Source organism: Petaurus breviceps, unplaced genomic scaffold, assembly GCF_028583685.1.
Source record: "Petaurus breviceps papuanus isolate PSGF00001 unplaced genomic scaffold, PetGlider_PUasm1.0 90823, whole genome shotgun sequence".
Classification (NCBI taxonomy): Eukaryota; Metazoa; Chordata; class Mammalia; order Diprotodontia; family Petauridae; genus Petaurus; species Petaurus breviceps.
The window spans coordinates 5,675,053-5,692,258 of NW_027187352.1; the positions used below are offsets into that span (position 1 = coordinate 5,675,053).

The following is a 17,206-nucleotide window of genomic DNA, read 5'->3' on the forward strand; positions in this document are numbered from 1 at the left end:
ATTTACTTCTGTGGCATGCTTGCCATCTTTCTTAGAGTGAATTTTTTCTGTCCAAATTGAATGTAGAATACTCTGAAGGAAAAAAAAAATCTCTTCCATTTCTCCCTCCCAAATGTTTTCTACCATAGTCGTCTTTTTCCTGATTTTTTAAATCTAAATATATGTTCTTTATACTGTCCCTTTTCTTTTGAATAGAGCATACCTATCTAGAGCCATATTCCAAGCATGGGTCTTACCTCACCAGGTCTCCATAATACTTGTGAGTTCAAATTTTTCTTCTTTCATTAGGACCTCTAATTCCTCTTCCTCTTTGCCTAAATTTTGTACCATTATGTATAGACGTTTGAGGCCATAGGTTTTACCAGTCGTTTCTTTCTTGAATTTTGTCCCCCATAAACATGGGTCTGTAAACTGTTTATTTTTCTTCATTATAGCTACTCTCTGAGGTCTCTATTGATGGATGTGCATAATCAATTTTCTCCTTTCCCTCATTCTTTTTATTTGAAAGTTCATTTGTTTTGATTTGTTTCACACTAAGTAAGTACATTATTACCAACCTTTGTTATTTTTAGTGAGTGTCTGTGGGTACTTGTCTATTAGTTTGCAAGATCCTTGAGGACCAGGATTATGCCTTATTTATCTTTGTTTATCTTTAAGCACTAAACTCTGGGCTGGACATTGAATTGAATTGAATAGATAATTGAATGAATATTGAATAGAATTGATGTCCTGCTCACAGAAATTTCCTTCCTCTAAAAGGAGCTGTGGTTTGGTCAGCATCAGAGTGGGAATGTGGTGGTTACCCAAATAACATCCTGTGGTTTCATCTTGTCTAATCTTAAACACTCAAAGTGTTTCCCTTTTGGCATGTCTTTCCTTTTGTGGCTAGCCCCTAGATGTCTGCACCCTCAGAGTTAAACACCCTTGTGCATATCTTGAAAGAGACACCTATTCTAATGGGTCCTGCTTTAAGGGGACATTTTCTTTTGTCTTTTAGTTGTTTTTTGCTTGCTACTGAGTATAAGTGCCTTCAGAATCTTAAAGATATTATACAATGTGTTCAAAAACCTGGCAGCCTAGTGGAATGCCGAGGGAGGAGCAGGCAGGAGAAAGGAGAACTTTGTGATGTGCTGCTTTGTTTTCTGGAATCAACTTCAAGGGTTCTTAGCATTGGCATGGTGATGGGAACATTCCTCTGGGAGTTCACTTGTGTTTAGATTTGTGTGCACTTAAAACAACAAAATTGCCACTCTAAAAGGAATTTTGTGTTTGTGTATTTTCTTCAGATAGTTGGCACATAGAAACTTTGTTGAGCCAGGGAAGACCACTCAACTCTGAAACAGTATCTCAGAAACAAAGATTATTTCACTTAGATGATTGGGCAGCAGGTTTTTGATCCAAGAATGTCGATTCCACTGAGTAGTCTTTGACTCCAGTTAACAGTAACAGTGTTCTCTGCTGCTGTGTCATGAAAAGGGACACTGTCACAGTGTGCCATTTAATTCAGTTGTCATTGAATACTGTCCAGCTCTCTTGATTGATGAGGTCATTTCTAGCCTGAGCCCCTATTTCATGAGGCACCATGTTAACTTCACTCCAAACATGACTCACACTGGACGTTCTCATCTTCTCACTAGTCATCTTGCCCCAGCCTGGGTACTGTATCCCTTCCCCTTTCCAGTTCCCCTTTATATGTTGGCTTCTGTCCTTACAATATAATTTCTTGGAGTTGAGAGACTTTCTTGTTTGCATATACTGTATCCCTAGTGCTTTTGCACAGTGCCTAGTGGCTAATAAATGTTCTATTTTTCTCTTTTTTTCTTCCTGCCATCTATGTATTTATCTGTCTATCCATTTATATCCATCTAATGTTTGTTAAGTGCCTGATATGTGCAAGGCAGTCTGCTAATCAAAGGGAAACAAATATTATTATTCACTAGATGACTGACCTTTAAGTTCTGTTGTGTTCTGTGATTTTATAAACCATCTTAGGAGGTGTGATTAAAGGAATTGGACATGTTTAGCTTGGAGATAAGACTAAAGGGAGGTAATGATACCTGTCTTCAAGTATTTGAAAGACTGAGTACAATAAAAGAGGTTTTTTTTTTTTTTACTTCAGAAGGCAGAACTAGGACTAAGGAATCAGATTTCAATTATGTCTAAGAAATAGCTTCATGATAACTGATAATGGAGCAGTATGCTTCATCAATAGTGAGCTTTCATTGGAAATATTTAAGTAGAAATTAGATGACTATAAGGGATGTTGTGAAGAAGATTTTTGTATTAGGTGGGAGGTTGAACTAGATGACCTCTAAAGGTCCCTTCCACTTCTAAGAATCTGAGATTTTGTAAGCTATCTGTAATAATAAACATTAATTTTTAAAAACTCATTTCTGTAGCACTTTAAGGTTAACAAAGTACTTTCTCTTTTACAGCCCTGGGAGTTAGGTGGTGCAAGTATTCTTTTCATTTTATAAATGAGGAAAATGAGTCTTGGAGAGCTAAAATGATTTCTTCATTATAACTTGTTTAATGAGGAGCGTAGTTTAGACTTGGCAGGGGTGGGCTTAATAGCATGTTAGCTCAGCTTCAACTTTGGGATGAGATGAGGCATTCATATGTCATTGAGTAGTAAACAAAAAAAGGTCTCCTTAGCTTTGACATAGCAGGGATGCACACCTAACATTGGTAATGAGGCTCTGTAGATATGGCCCCCTCGTCTCCATGTGGAAACAAGTCTGTCAGCAGGACTGGGTGCTTGACTCAATGCTGCCTTAAAGCCTTGGTATAGTCATCCACGCAATTGGAGGGGCCGGAAGTCATCTGGGTAGGATTTTTATGCCCTTAGGTTAGAAGAAGTTAAGGACCAATCAGATTTCGGGATACCTTTGTCCTTTTTTAAGGAAAACCAGTCTCTGTTGTAAAGAAACAGGAACCCAAAGGCTCAGTAGATAGAGCTCTTGGTCTGGAGTCAGGAAGACCTAGGTTCAAATGTAACCTCAGGCACTTACTAGCTGTGTGACCCTAGGCAAGTCAATTAACCTTTATTTGCCTCAGTTTCCTCACCTGTAACATGGGAATAATAATAGGACCTATCTCCCAGGGTTTTTGGGAGGATCAAATAAGATAATATTTGCAAAATGCACAGTAGTAGGCACAGAGTAGGCACTTAGAAAATTTTCCCTTGTCTCTTTTCTTTCCATATTCAAACCCAGGTCTATTGGATCCAAGTATTTTGTGTATGTCATGTAATTTTTATTTATAGTATCACTTTAAATTTTAACCAAGTTCTGTAAGATCATTCCAAAAGTCTTTTGTAACTAAAATATTCAGTGATTCTTTGAATTTTGTATTGTTAGGATACTCTTCAAGTATATGAAGGATATTCATGAGGAAGAAAGATTAATTTTATATTTCTTGACCCCAAAAGGCAAAACTCATAATGGCAATGTGAAGTTGCAGAAAGGCAGATTTTGGCTTAATTTACAGAATGTTATGAAAGTGAAATGAGGTGGGTTAGTAGATAGGGGGTTTCCTCATCACATGCAGGGTCTGGATCCCTTTGTCATGGACGCTGTAGAAGGCAATTCCTTATTCAGCTTAGTTTGTACTAGATTATTTCTTAGGTCTTTCTGATACTAAGATACTATAATTCCTTGTGAAGAATTGAATTTTATTTACTTGCAAACTCATAATCATAGGATTATGGAGCTGTAACTAGAAGGGATTTCCAGAGGCTTTCTATTTAGTTCAACCCCTTCATTTTATAGATGAGGAAACGAATTTCTAGGGAAGTTAAATTACTCATCCTAAATCATACAGGTAATAAGCATCAGAAATGCGATTTGAATACAAGCCCTCAGACTCCAGAGCAGTTCAACTTATACTGAACCTGATGAATCACAACAAAGCAAATGCTATCTTAAATCATATAATTTGTCATGTTTTTAATTACTTTTAAATATTACTCAATTAACAAGTATGTCAAGTGCCTATACTATGTCCAGTCCTGAACTAGGCTTAGTGGGGATGTGGAAAGGGATTAAGGAAGGAGTGAGAAGCATAAGCTCAAAAGGAGCAATGGAGTCCATTATAGAGCCAAGAACATTCACATAAAATAATTATTGGATAAGTTACAGGCACAGTCTTTAAGATAGTAAGGTACTGTTTGCATTTAGAAGGATAGTAGTAAGTGTAAAGAGGTTAGATAAATGTGAAATAATCAGGGAAGAGAAGAAAATGGGAATTGATCTGGGTCTTTAAAAATGCGTTAGTGAGAGTGTTGGTGTTATGTGGCGAAGAAAACAGAAAATGACATGAGCAAAGATGTGGAGATAAGTGTGCATCTGTGGAAAGTTAAAGAAAATAACTTGGCTAGTGGATAACATATCTTGGGGGAAATAGTAGGGAATAAATTTTAATGAGTAAGATAGGGTTAGAGTATGGAAAGCCTTTACTGGTTCCAGCCTCCTGCTTCCTCCCCCTCCCCCCACCCCAGCTGTTAATATCTACCAACCTAAGGTTATCTTATATCTGTTTTGTCTGTGTAGACATGCATATATATGTGTATATTTGTGTATACACAACTATTGTGTCCCCTATTAAAATGAATGTTCTTTTCTCCTTTTTTCCCTTTTCTTTTCTCCTTCCTTTTCTACCCTTTCCCTTCCTGTTTCCCCTCCCTCATTTACTCTTCTCTCCTTTTTTATCTTTCTATTCCTCTCTCTCTTTCCTTTTACCCTTTCCCTCCCTGTCTCTTCCCTTCTCTCCATCCATCTCTTCCTCCCCTCTCCCTCTTTTTCCCTCTCTTCTATTGACCCATGGTAGAACGGTCCAAGGACTTTTGAACTGAAACTAAGTTTAGGCTACTTAGCTTCTATAAGTGTCTTATACATACATATTCAGTGTTCTTCATAAGAGTCATTTAATATATAATGCATATATTTTAAATTAAGCTTACCAAAATGCATATGGACATTATTATAAGAAAATCTGGGAGTAATTTAGCCTGCTGTTAAGCCAAATGTGGTTCTCTTGAAACTTCATTTTCCTGAAGTGAAGCTGTTACTTGAGATGCAATTTGGAAATGCCAGCAGTTGATTGTTGTTCTGTAACTGTGTTGCATTTCCAGTGTTTGTTTTTTAGGGCATTTCTTGGTTTAACCTGTCACAATGAGTGTCACATGCCTCTGTTACCACTAGAACCTGCCCAGTAAGTTTCCCACCCACCCTGTTACTATTTACTTTTCCTATTGGAGTATGGGCAGTTTTGTGACTGTCAGTAGTATTCTGTCTGATTCAACCTTGCTAACATTAGGAATTAAGCAAGGGCTGGACGTTGTGTCCTGCTTTGTGAAAGGTCTAAACTGGAGAATGTATAAGCTGCTGTTATTATGGTAGGCTTCTGGTCTTTTAGGACAGTCATATTCCATCCATGAAGTATTTATTGAATGTCTCCCATGTACTGATCATGGGAATCATAGAATTTAGAATGGAAGGGATTTTAGACTATCTCCTCATTTTACAGAGGAAGAAACTAAGACCCAGGGAGGTTAATGAGTCTCCTAAGATTGGACAGCTCAGACACGGGGAAGCTGAAATTCAATCCTATGTCTTCTGATTTTTGGCCATCGTTCTTTCTTGAACCCATATGACATTAAGCATGATTCAGATGTTAAAAAGGATTTGTAGTCCTTGTCTTGAAGGTGTTTACATGTGAAACAGGTAAAAGTTATGTGGCCATGTGCCAACCTAAGTGGTAGGAGTAGTCTGCCCCTGTTTAGGCAATATTTGTGGAGTCTTTAAAAATGGCAAATCTTATATTCTTTGTGGTAGTTAATTCAGAGAATTCTCAGTTGTATAGTCAAGGAGTTTATTTCCAGAGTAAATTCTTAATGGTTTGGAATCATTGGTAGTCACTTTAGGTGCACTGTATCTTTCTAAATCCTGTGGTACAACACATCCTTGTACAAATGAACAGTGATAGTACAGTGATGGTAATGACAACTGAAAGTACTTAATTTGTTTCATTCTGTATAACAACTTGGATACTTATATTTTAAATTTAAAATAGGGACAGTGTGAACTTAAGAGGTGCAGTATTTCTGTTTGGTAAGTGCAAATCTCAGTTCATATATGAAATATTTTGTTGAAATGGAACAAATTTTTTTTTTGTGCTTTTTGGAGGGGGGAGGGCAGGGCAATTGGGGTTAAGTGACTTGCCCAAGGTCTCATGGCTAGTAAGTATTATGTGTATGAGGTCGAATTTGAACTCAGGTCCTCCTGACTCTAGGGCTGGTGCTCTATTCACTGCACCACCTAACCACCCTGAATAATTCTTTAAAATGGAAATTTATTCTTTTAAAATTGTTTCGAAACTAAAGAATATACAGTGTTACATCATTGGTATGATTTAGTAATTGCTTAAATTGTACCTTTTGCAATAATTTCAGTTTTGTTAACATTTTCCTATTAAATAGAATTTTTATGAATCTGTCAAACTTATACCTATGTTTAAGACTTTCTCTGTTTGTATATTTGTTGTTTCATGTAAGATTTTTCAAAATTAAAATTAACCAAAAATATTATTTAGTCAACTGTAAGCAAAGATAGATCAACAAATCTGACTATATTGTCTATTAAATATGAATATGTAAAGCAGATTAATTTTGACAAAGTGACAAATTTACAGAAATTAAAGCTGTAAGACAGAAACTATTGTGTTATTATTCATTGCTGCAACAGAACAATATGTAGGTGTAATTTTTCCCTTCTTTTAAAATGCATTAATGTAATTAAAATGTTAATCCATTATTATTTTCCTTTTTTGTACTGTAATTTTTATTTTATTTTACTGGCATTGTATATGTTCAGCTATGAAAATATTCATCGCATTTCTTCTTTAGTCATTATATTATTAGTTTCGCTTCTATGATTAATTCTGAAAGTAATTTTTCTTTTATAGAGGAGGGGAATGTTTTAAAAAATCTGATTTGGATGTCAAATAGGATAGTCCTGACAAACCAAAGGTAGGGAAATTGCACAGACAGGGAAGACTAGGGGAACACATCCTTTGCCTATTCCCTATTTACTTTCAAGTATTCTCAAAAGTGACTCTTCAGAAACTGATGGTGACAGCCCAGGACCCTGAACCCAAGAGCCTTGAGAGTATCAGTTGCCCCAAACTACCAGTCTTGCTTCCACCCAACACCCATAGCCTTCATGGAAGGGAGACATCATTGTAGAGAAGGGGCCCAGGTTCCTCATCAGTAACAATACCAGCTGCTGTGCAACATGCTTGGCAGTACCCCTCGGATAACCTTTGCTGTCTAGCCCAGCCCTCTCAGTCATTATTTGGGGAAGCAGCTCTTATGGAGGAAGGGCCTCCCATAATGACCACCTGTCAGCCATCTATTGGATACAAGGCAGGCAAGTGAGTCTACCTGAAGCAGCAGGGCACCCTGGAAGAGAGATGGGAGCCAGTACATGCCAAGCAAGTAAAACTACGACCACCATCACTACCATGGCTACTATCCTTTCTCACATACCAGTGGAGATAGCTCAGTATCCTGAATGTAAGGAACCATAAGTCGTTTAATATTGCTTCCAGTCTATAGTTGTTAGCCATCATTCTGGGAAGCAGCCCCTATGGAGATGTAGCCTGGCAACAGCTCCTGCAGTTGCTGTAGCCCCAGCTACTGAAGACCAGAAAACACAGTTCTTGCTTCCAGAGTCCTTGGCATTGTTAGATGTTTTAGTATCAGAAACTAATTTCAGTTTATCAGTAGAAATGACATTAAAGAAGAGACATTACCATCTCTGCTGCACCCTAAAGATTTTAAGGCTTTCTTATCAGTCTTGCAGCTGAAACCTTCCATATGTTTTATCTAACCCTTAGTATGTGAGCTCCTTGAAAGCAGGGACTGTCCTGCTTTTCTATTTTCTCATAGTTTCTTACAGAGATCCTCATAGGGCATGGATCCTAGGCCCCCTCACTATCTTGGTTTACCCTCCTTCTAGTGCATTCTGCTTTGTTGATGTCCTTTCTAAACTATACCATCCAGTATTCTCCATGTAGTTTTGCCCAGATAATAGACAGGACACCATTACCTTCTATGTTCTGGACACTGTGCTACTAATGTGGTCAAAATTCACTTTTTTGACCACCACATTACATTGTTAATTCTTACTGCCTTACAAAACCCAGGTCTATTTTATATAGACTGTTGTCTCCCCTTGTCAGAAATAACGTTTCTCTGACCATAATATAGGCCATGCAATATTATTTTCTCCCCCAGTACTAATGAAAAGAAGATTTTTTTTTTTACTTTGGAGTTGGTATTATGGTGATTCTTCAGATACCCAAGGGACTAGATAATATTCTTTTTCCTTATGGATTCTTTTCCCAGGCTTGCAAAATCAAGGAACATTCTTGAAACCAGGCAGCCAGTTATAGAGATAGGGTGACTGCTTCCCTTCCCTGAGGTGGAATCGAGATGTTTTGTGTTATTTTTAAAAGCCCCAGAACTCCAAAACTTTATTCTCCTGCTAAGTTACAAAGGGAACGTTATTGCACTGTCTTGATGTAGCAAGGGCTCTGAAATTTTATTTGGATAACACTGAAGATTGGAGGAAATGTGACTCTGTCTGTGTGTTTTAAGCCCCTAAGGTAAGATCAGAAATCGTCTGGGGTAGTAAGAGCCAAATAGTTGAAGTCATACATTAATTATGGTCATGAATCATTTTTATTTTCAAAGTCTTAGCCATTTGACAAGGTTGTTTGCATAGTACCAGTGAGTTTCAGACAGCACTTTCTTCCTTCCCCTTCTCTTTTTAAAGCAGTAGACTATTTTGTTGTTTCCTCTAGTAGCAGATATTCCAATTAGGAATGCCTTGAAATTCTTACTGATTATCATGAATTTTACCTATGATGATATTTATTTCTCTAGATTAGTGTTCCTTAATTTATTAGCCATATGTTTAGAATATAATTATCTTTTTAAATTAGTTTTTTCATTTACCAAACATATATTTTTCTTCCCACATCACCTTCTTTCAACTATGAAAAAGAGAAAAACAAAAAACCCTTATAACATAATTATAATTAAAGTAAATTCTCATATTGATATATCCAAAAATTTGTGTCTCATTCTGTATATTACTACATCACTCTTCTGTTAGGAGGTTGGTAGCATTCTTTGTCATCAGTCTTCAGGAATCATAATTAATCACGGTATTGATCAGTTAAGAAATCTTTTTAAATGATTTGTTTTTACAATATTGATGAAACGGTATAAATTGTTCTCCTAATTCTTATCAATTCACTCTGCATCAGTCCATACAAGTCTTACCAGAATTTCTGAAACCAGATCTTAATAATATTCTATTACATTCTTATGCTATCATTTGTTCAGCCATTCCTAAATTAACATGTGCCCCCTTAGTTTCTAGTTCTTTGCCATCACAAAAAAAAATATATTTATCTTTTAGTGATATGGTTTGCATGGCTTAGAAAAGTTAAAATATTGATTATTTTGAAATCAGTATGCTCATTCATTTCACAAGCATTTTTTAGTACCTGCTCTTTGCCATCTACTATGCTTGGTGCTAAGACAGTTAATAATACAAATAATCTTTTGTGTTTGTATGACATTATGATTTACAAAGCACTTTCCTCACAATTTTCCTTGGGAGTAGGTGCTTCAGTCATTTAATCAACAAACTTTAATTTAAAGCCTGTTATGTGCTAGACCATGTTCTAAAGGAAGGGAATACAAAAGAAAAAAAAAGAGGCCCTAATCTCAAGGATATTAAGTGTTATTATTCCCATTTGACAATTGGGGAGAATGAGACACAACAAGGCTAAACAACTTACTCCTAGTTACAGTGCTAATAAATGTCATAGGTAGGATTTGAATTCAGGTCTGTTCATTTTTACTTCTAATACTTTTTTGTTACATCACATACTCTTGAGAAACATAATTTTGTAGGTGTGACACAAAATATACATATATTCATACATATATAAAAACAGTTATAATATGAATAAGAAGAGTACAAAGTGCTATGCTGTCATATGAAAGAAATACTACTTCTAACTAGTTCCACCAGAGAAGACTTTATAGAAGCAATAGTATTTGAACTTGGTCTTGGAAGGAATGATAGAATAGAAGGCAAATAGACCATTCTATATAGAGAGATCACATGAGACAAGATGTGGAAAGTGTGGGCTCTGTTCTGGGATGGTAGAAGAGTTCTTCCCAGTCACTGATCTGTAGTGAATTTTTACTGGGTCATAGGCTTTTAACTGCCAAAGATCCTTACATTTGAAAACAGAAATGTTTAAAAATCTGACTCTTTTCCTTCTCCCTATGCCCTATTCTTGCAAGTTCCTACTCCTCTGAGAAGCCCAAGATAGTAATAAGGCTGCAGAGAATAGGATGATTCATAGAGAATTTAGAAATCTTTCCATTCATCAGTATAGTCTGGGTGAGGAACACATTCAGCGAATACATGAGAGGTAATTGTATGAGAGAAAGCTGAGAAGTCAGCCACCATTTCTTTGTCTTTTTCAGATTTAACTCTGTATTCATGGATCTAGATGAATTTGGGGACCATTGTGTCATTACAGTAAGGAACCTGAATTCTGTTCTTTTAAATACCCCAAAGTACAACACTGAGAGACAGCATAGTAGTTGTTGCAGGATTTGGAAGCAAACAAACACACACCATAACCAGAAGGTTGGAGAGTAGGATAATGTTTCTTTAATGGGATTTCTTGGGAATTCTGAGAAAACTGTTAAAAGTCTCTGTCCATTAGAAAAATGGGGATAATGAGTAGTAATGAGCTGAGGAATTCTCTGTAGCCATATAGCAGTTTATGAAAATTCAGAGTTTGGTGGAAATGTGTAAGTGCATGGATTCATAATTAGTATTGGCAGAGGAATCAGCCAATGTTAGATCTGATGTGAAGAGATCTTTGTTGCAGAAATAGCATTAAGTGTGGAGTTGTAATCATTTTTGTGATGTGTAAGTATATGAAGAATACATGAAACAGAAAAGTCTTAAAATCAAAGTTCTCATCTGATTTACCTTTTAACAGTTATCCTTGATTTGAGTCAAATGTTGAGATGAGGTGTTACTATGGACCTAGTAGCTATTTTGGATCTTATTCCCCTGCACCAACACCTTTTACATTGTTAGCTCTTGTTGCTTCTCCCTTTCTATTGGACTTTTTTCTTTCTCACCCCACTCCCTATTTTGTTTAGAGTCCTAGCTGTCTAATTCAGGACTTTAGACTGGGAGCATGTTATTTTATTTTATTTTTTAGCATTAAGTAAATATTATTCAGTAATAGTCATAATGTTAGCTGTTAACTTTAGATAAGTAACTTTTCTGAGTTTCAGTTAGTTCATCAGCAAAAGTGAGGGACTTAGGCTAGTTGATTTCTAGCACCCTTTCCAAGTTTAAAATTCTTCAAGTTTATAATTTTATAATAGTGTCACCTGTTAACAAACATCACTGCTTATATTTTGGTCATAGGGGTTGTTGAATGAAAGAAGGAATACATATTTATCTACAAATTGGACAAAAATAAGACCATTAAATGGAAATTACATGGAGATTTTAGCTCAATATATGGAAGAGCTTCCTAACAATAATGAAATGAAAGAATCTCAGATTTGAAATACATGTTACAAGGCATTTAGTACAACCTATGTCTGTACTTAAATGAAAATCTTTTTTTTAACATTGCTCCCTCCCCCCAAAAAAAGTGATACATAGCTAATTTCTCAGATTAAATCTCTATTAAGTATGGAGTTGTATGCCCTGAGTTTTAAACTGCCTCCAGAAGTCTTCGAGGGCTTGATGATCTTTTGTTGGTACTATCATTGAGGATATGCCTGTGACAGATAGGAGTTGTATTAGATAACTTCTGAAGTCCTTTTTAGTTCTATTATTTTAAAAACTGTTCCCTATAATTTTATTTGTGGCATTGAGAATGAACTATGTATGTTGGGAACTCTCAGGATAGCCTTTTTCTCCCCCTGTAATTCTTATAGCTGTTATGAATACTTTCAAATATGCTGAAGACTGAAGAAATTTATCATTTTGTTTCCCTGAATTAATAGACGTACTTTTCTGTCATGTTTATATCTTTTTAGCCTATGAAATAGAATAGTGCAGATGGTATTGGTTTCTGAGTCAGATGACTTGAGTTGGGGATCTGATGCTCCATAATGTTCACGTATGACCTAGAGTAAATGTTAGCTTCAGTGTCTCAGTGTTTTCATCTATAAATGGAAATAACAATATTTGTTTCACCTTCTTTATAGGCTTGTTATGAAAAAGTGTTTTGTAGAGTGCCGTATTATTCTTTGTTCTGACTTTGGTACCTTTTGTTAGTCGATGGAATAAGTGATCATATTTATGAGAGGCTAGCCTAGCATGAGAGGAGCTTTGTCTGGAACCCTGTGTTGGAGCCCTACATCTGACATTTCTCAGCTGGAACAGTGACTCCCATTCTCTGAGCCTTATTTTTCTTACCTGTAAAATAGGAATAATAATCCTTGAACCAGCTCCCTCACAGCAGATTGTAGTAAAAAAAGTGCTATCTTTGTAAACTTAAAAGGGTAGGAAAACCATGAATTCTCCTCTCCTTTCCTCTGCTGGGTCAAGAAGCTGGGTTTCATTCACTGTAACTTTTATTTGCAGGCTTCACAGAGCTCAGTGTGCAATTAAACAGACTCAGGTGACTGTTCAGAAAATCGGAAAGGAGATTGAAGAAAAACTACGACTTACATCCACAAGTAATGAGTTGGTAGGTTCGGGTATTTTTCCTTCTTCAAGCATCTTGATTTCCTAGTCGTCTCAGCACATTCTTTGGAATGGGGTGGGGAAGAACGGGCCAGAACTTTTCACCTAGACTTAAGTTGGCTTTTAAAGGTTCAAAGTAAACTATCTTCTCTGCTAACAACATAAGAAGCTCATTCTGCTAGGGGAAGCTTTGGAATACATCAGAATTATCTAAGAGAAGATTACAGGCAATGTCATTTATGCTATACAGCATAAACTGTATAGTGAATGAAAAAAGCTGCCAGGAGAAAAAGAGACTGAACCTCATAAGCAGTTGACTTTAAAATTTGCTTGGACATGGTATAATAGGTAGTTTTAGATTTGTTATGTTCCCTGAACAAAGAGACTGGATGATCCTTTTTTCAGAAAAATAGAAACTTCAATTAAAACAAACAGGATTAAGATGAAATGTGGCCTTAGGCTTGTTACTTCCCTTTTGGGATCTCATTTTCTTTCCCTTTTATGGTGTGGTGGAAGTAACATATATATGGATTTAGAAGACTCGGGTTTGAATTTTGGTTCTTCCATTTGTCACCAGTTTGACCTTAGATAAATCATTTAATCTCTCTAAGACTGTTTCCTCCTCTGAAAAATAAGAAATTGGGCTAGATCAGGAGTCAGCAACTCTAAGTTAAGACTGGTTTTAACAATTTTAAATATAATAGCAAATTTTCATTTAAAAACATAAAAACCATTTTTAGTTTGAAGGCCCAAACAAATCCAAGGCCTTGGATTTGATGATCTGTCAGGTTTCTTTTAGTTCTAGAATGTATCACTAAATTATCTCTGAGGTCCATTTTATCTTTGGATTCTAAATTCGATGTTAGCAACATTATATTAGTGACATTTAAATGGAGCATGGACTTGTAGTTGGGAGATTTGTACTTGAACCCTTTGAATCCAGTGCAAAGAACACTGGACTGGGATTTAAGAACAGTAGAAGGACAGGATGTTTCTTTATTTGAGGCACCAGATACAGAAAATCACTTCCTCTTAAATCTCCCTTCACCTTCCATGTATTACTTTGTGTGAACTGACTTCTCTGGGCCTCTGTTTCCTCATCTTTAAAATAAAAGGTTTGAACTAAGCACATAGTGGAATGATAAGTCCAGTAGGTCTAAAGAGTTATACTTCCTTCTTGGCACTGCCTTACTTGGGATTTGTCAAGTTACCAAAGACATGATCTACTATATTTAGCCAACTAGATTGAACAATAGTTTATTATGGTAATATCTATATCCTTGTTCCAGTTCTCTGTGCCTGAGAGGGGCCATGCATGTGACTTGAATCAAGTGGCCTAGTCACTGTAAGGGCCCAGTGGTGCCCACATGAGTCTGCCCTTGGTTTTAATCCTGGCATATGCTCTCCAGGATGAAGACCATATTTTATGCTTACTTGTAAATGCTTTGGACTGATAGATGGTGTGCTTTGGGGGGAACAGTAAATGAAGCACCTCCTTAAAAAAAAGAAAAATAAACAGGACAAAAGTCCTAGCAACTTTTAAAAATTAGAGCAAGTATGATAACGTCAGGATCATGAATTGGTCAGTAGGTTATAATATATCCAGAAGTCTATTGAAGATAGCACCAAACAACTATAAAAAGAAGATTGACTTCTCAAACAAGGCAAACTTTAGGATTATGCCCACTACAAAACATCTGTAAAATTATGTCTGTAAGTAGAAGCTAAGAGTTTATAATCCATTTTCTTGTAACTTGTCCCTTGGCCTGACATAGTATGTCCCATTCACTTGCATTAACATTTTTCCCAGGTTCTTGGCTACTGCTATTCTCTTATGGGAGTATATATTCTATGCCTATATCTAAGTTCACATTCCTAGTTATGTTTTCTGGCTTGGAGTATAAAAATTCCCTGGTTCTTTCACAGTTTACATTGCCTTTGGATTTTTAAAAATATTTTAAAAAATAAATTATGAACTTGAGAAATATCAATATGAATATTTCCTCATATAAAGAAAAGAGAAAGATGAATTATATGGAATTGATTTTCTTATATGTAGCATGTTGAATGGTAGGTCCAGCATTGTCCCACTTGTCTTTAATTCCCCTCCTAAACTTCCTTCTATGTATTTTCAAAAATATGCTGGGGGTAGCCTTGATAATCTAGAGCTTTTAGACTCTTAACCCCTTGGTGAAGCCAAGGCAACAGCCTAAGAATCCATATCAATCCTTATAAATTATGACTTACTCCTTCCCTCTCTGGAGGGCAACTGTACAGGTAATCAGGCAGCCTAGAGTTCAGCTTGTAGGGAGGACTGCCCAAGTCCTTCATTTCTCAGGTATTTACTGGAAACTGGTGGAGACCAGGGTGAACATCATATTCACAAAAGGTAGAGCCATCTTTGTACCAAGCATCAGAGATGTTTGAAGTGTCCAAATAAATTAGAAAATGTCCAGGTAGTGAGAGTTGGCCTTGTTGGGGGATGGGAGATTTAATAAAGACACTACTCACAGGGAGACCAAAGATTTTATTTACAATAAAGGTGCTTAAGATTATAGTGAAAGGGCTTGTCATATTCTTAAATATACCATTTCCACTTAACAGTGGAGGTGTTCTGGATCCCATTACTCTGTATGCTTAGAATCTTGAATAACCCACCCAGGGATGGAAATGAGAGAATGTTCTTAGGTTGGGTGCTCAGGGACTACCAATGTAGTATATTAGATGGTAGCCTCAGAAAAGTTACAGCTTCAAGGGCTGTTGGTTTGAGTGCTTTATAGTGGCAGCCAGGTGGCACAGTGGATAGACTATTGGGCCTAGAATCAGGAAAACCCAAGTTAAGATTTGGTCTTAAGATACTTACTAATTTATGATTATGGGCAAGTCATTTAACTTCTGTTTGTCTCAGTATCTTGAACTGTAAAATGGGAGTAATGATAGCATTTACTTCCCAAGGTTATTGTGAGGATCAAATGAGAAAATATTTGCAAAAGTACTTAGCTCGGTGCCTGGCAGGAGTTTATCCTGCATGGACTAGGTATACTCCATCTAATGAGTCTAACCAAAGTTTACCAATCTTGAAAGGCTGAAGGTTAAATCTCTACTCACTGAGAGAGGAGACAGGAAATGACTGCATACCTCAACGACAGTGGGAATAGTTGAAAGACTTCAACCAGCATGCTGTTTTATTAGTATGATGATGGAGGAAACCACAATAGGATAAGGCACATTGTCCAGATTATATTAAACAATACTATGACAATATGTAGGAGAATTTGATATTGATGTGGGAACACTGTAAGAATATTTCCAGGTCAAAGTCAGTTATGCTTGACACTTCTAGAGAATGGAGATGGGGGGTGGGGGGAAGAGCTATTAGCTAAATCAGTGACACTATACCTGGGGGCTCTTACCACCATATCAGAGAGGCTATGGGGGATGACTGTCTTATTCAGGTCCCAGTATTGTCATAAGGCACTAGTTCCCAATGTGATCTTCTACGTTGGCCACACCTGGTTATTATATGAAGCTGTGGCATGGTGGGAAATTCTGGTGTTCTTCACATATTCTTGCAGGTGTTGAGATTTCAGCAGTATTTTAGGGAATTAAGTTGTTTTTTTAAAGTTTAGCATGTTTAGCACAGATAAGGGGTTCCAATTTTTCCTACCCAAACCAGGACCACTCCCCACAAACCTAACAGTGCCAGTTGACCTTTTATTTCTTATCTGAACATTTGTGGTACAACAGAAAGAGTTCTGGACTTGAATCCTGGGACTTGAGCCATAATCCTGACTCTATGACTCAGTACATTTGTGCCTGTAGGCAAGTCACTTCCCATCTCTCATCTGTAAAATGAGGGAATTGTACCACATGACCTTTGAGACCCCTCCCTTTAACTCTAAATCTTTGGTCCTATGATCCTGAGATTTCTCTCTCATGTGGTGGCTTATTCCATATTGCCTACTTCTTTGGGATTTCTCTCCCTTCCCTTCCCTCCCCCTCTCCTCCCCTCCCCTCCCCTTCCCTTCCCTTTTGGAGGAGGGAAGGCTGGGCAGTTGGGGTTAAGTGACTTGCCTAAGGTCACACAGCTAGTAAGTGTTAAGTGTCTGAGGTTGGAGTTGAACTCTTGTCCTCCTGACTCCAGGGCCAGTGCTCTATTCATTATGCTACCTAGCCGCCCCCAGGGGTTTCTATTTCTTTTTTTTTTAATTAAATTAAATTTTAAAAAATTTTTTTAACTATTTCCACCAGATTTTGAGTTACAAATTTTCTCCCGTTTTTCCCTTACCCACTGCCCCAAAATAGCAGTTCCACAGGATATTCCCTTCTCCAATCTGCTCTCTCCCATATTTTCTCCCATACCCCTTTTGACAGTAGGGCATGGTGGATCT

General features: G+C 36.9%; 1 protein-coding gene across 2 annotated transcripts in view; it reads left to right on the top strand.

Moving 5' to 3' along the window:
• The window catches only part of UVRAG (UV radiation resistance associated), a 415,539-nt gene that overhangs the window by 123,802 nt on the left and 274,531 nt on the right, over positions 1-17,206 (top strand). For both annotated transcript variants that reach the window (XM_069070876.1, XM_069070877.1), the window contains exon 7: positions 12,714-12,819. In XM_069070876.1, the coding sequence (XP_068926977.1) occupies positions 12,714-12,819 (106 nt within the window). The remainder of the gene's footprint in view (positions 1-12,713; positions 12,820-17,206) is intronic.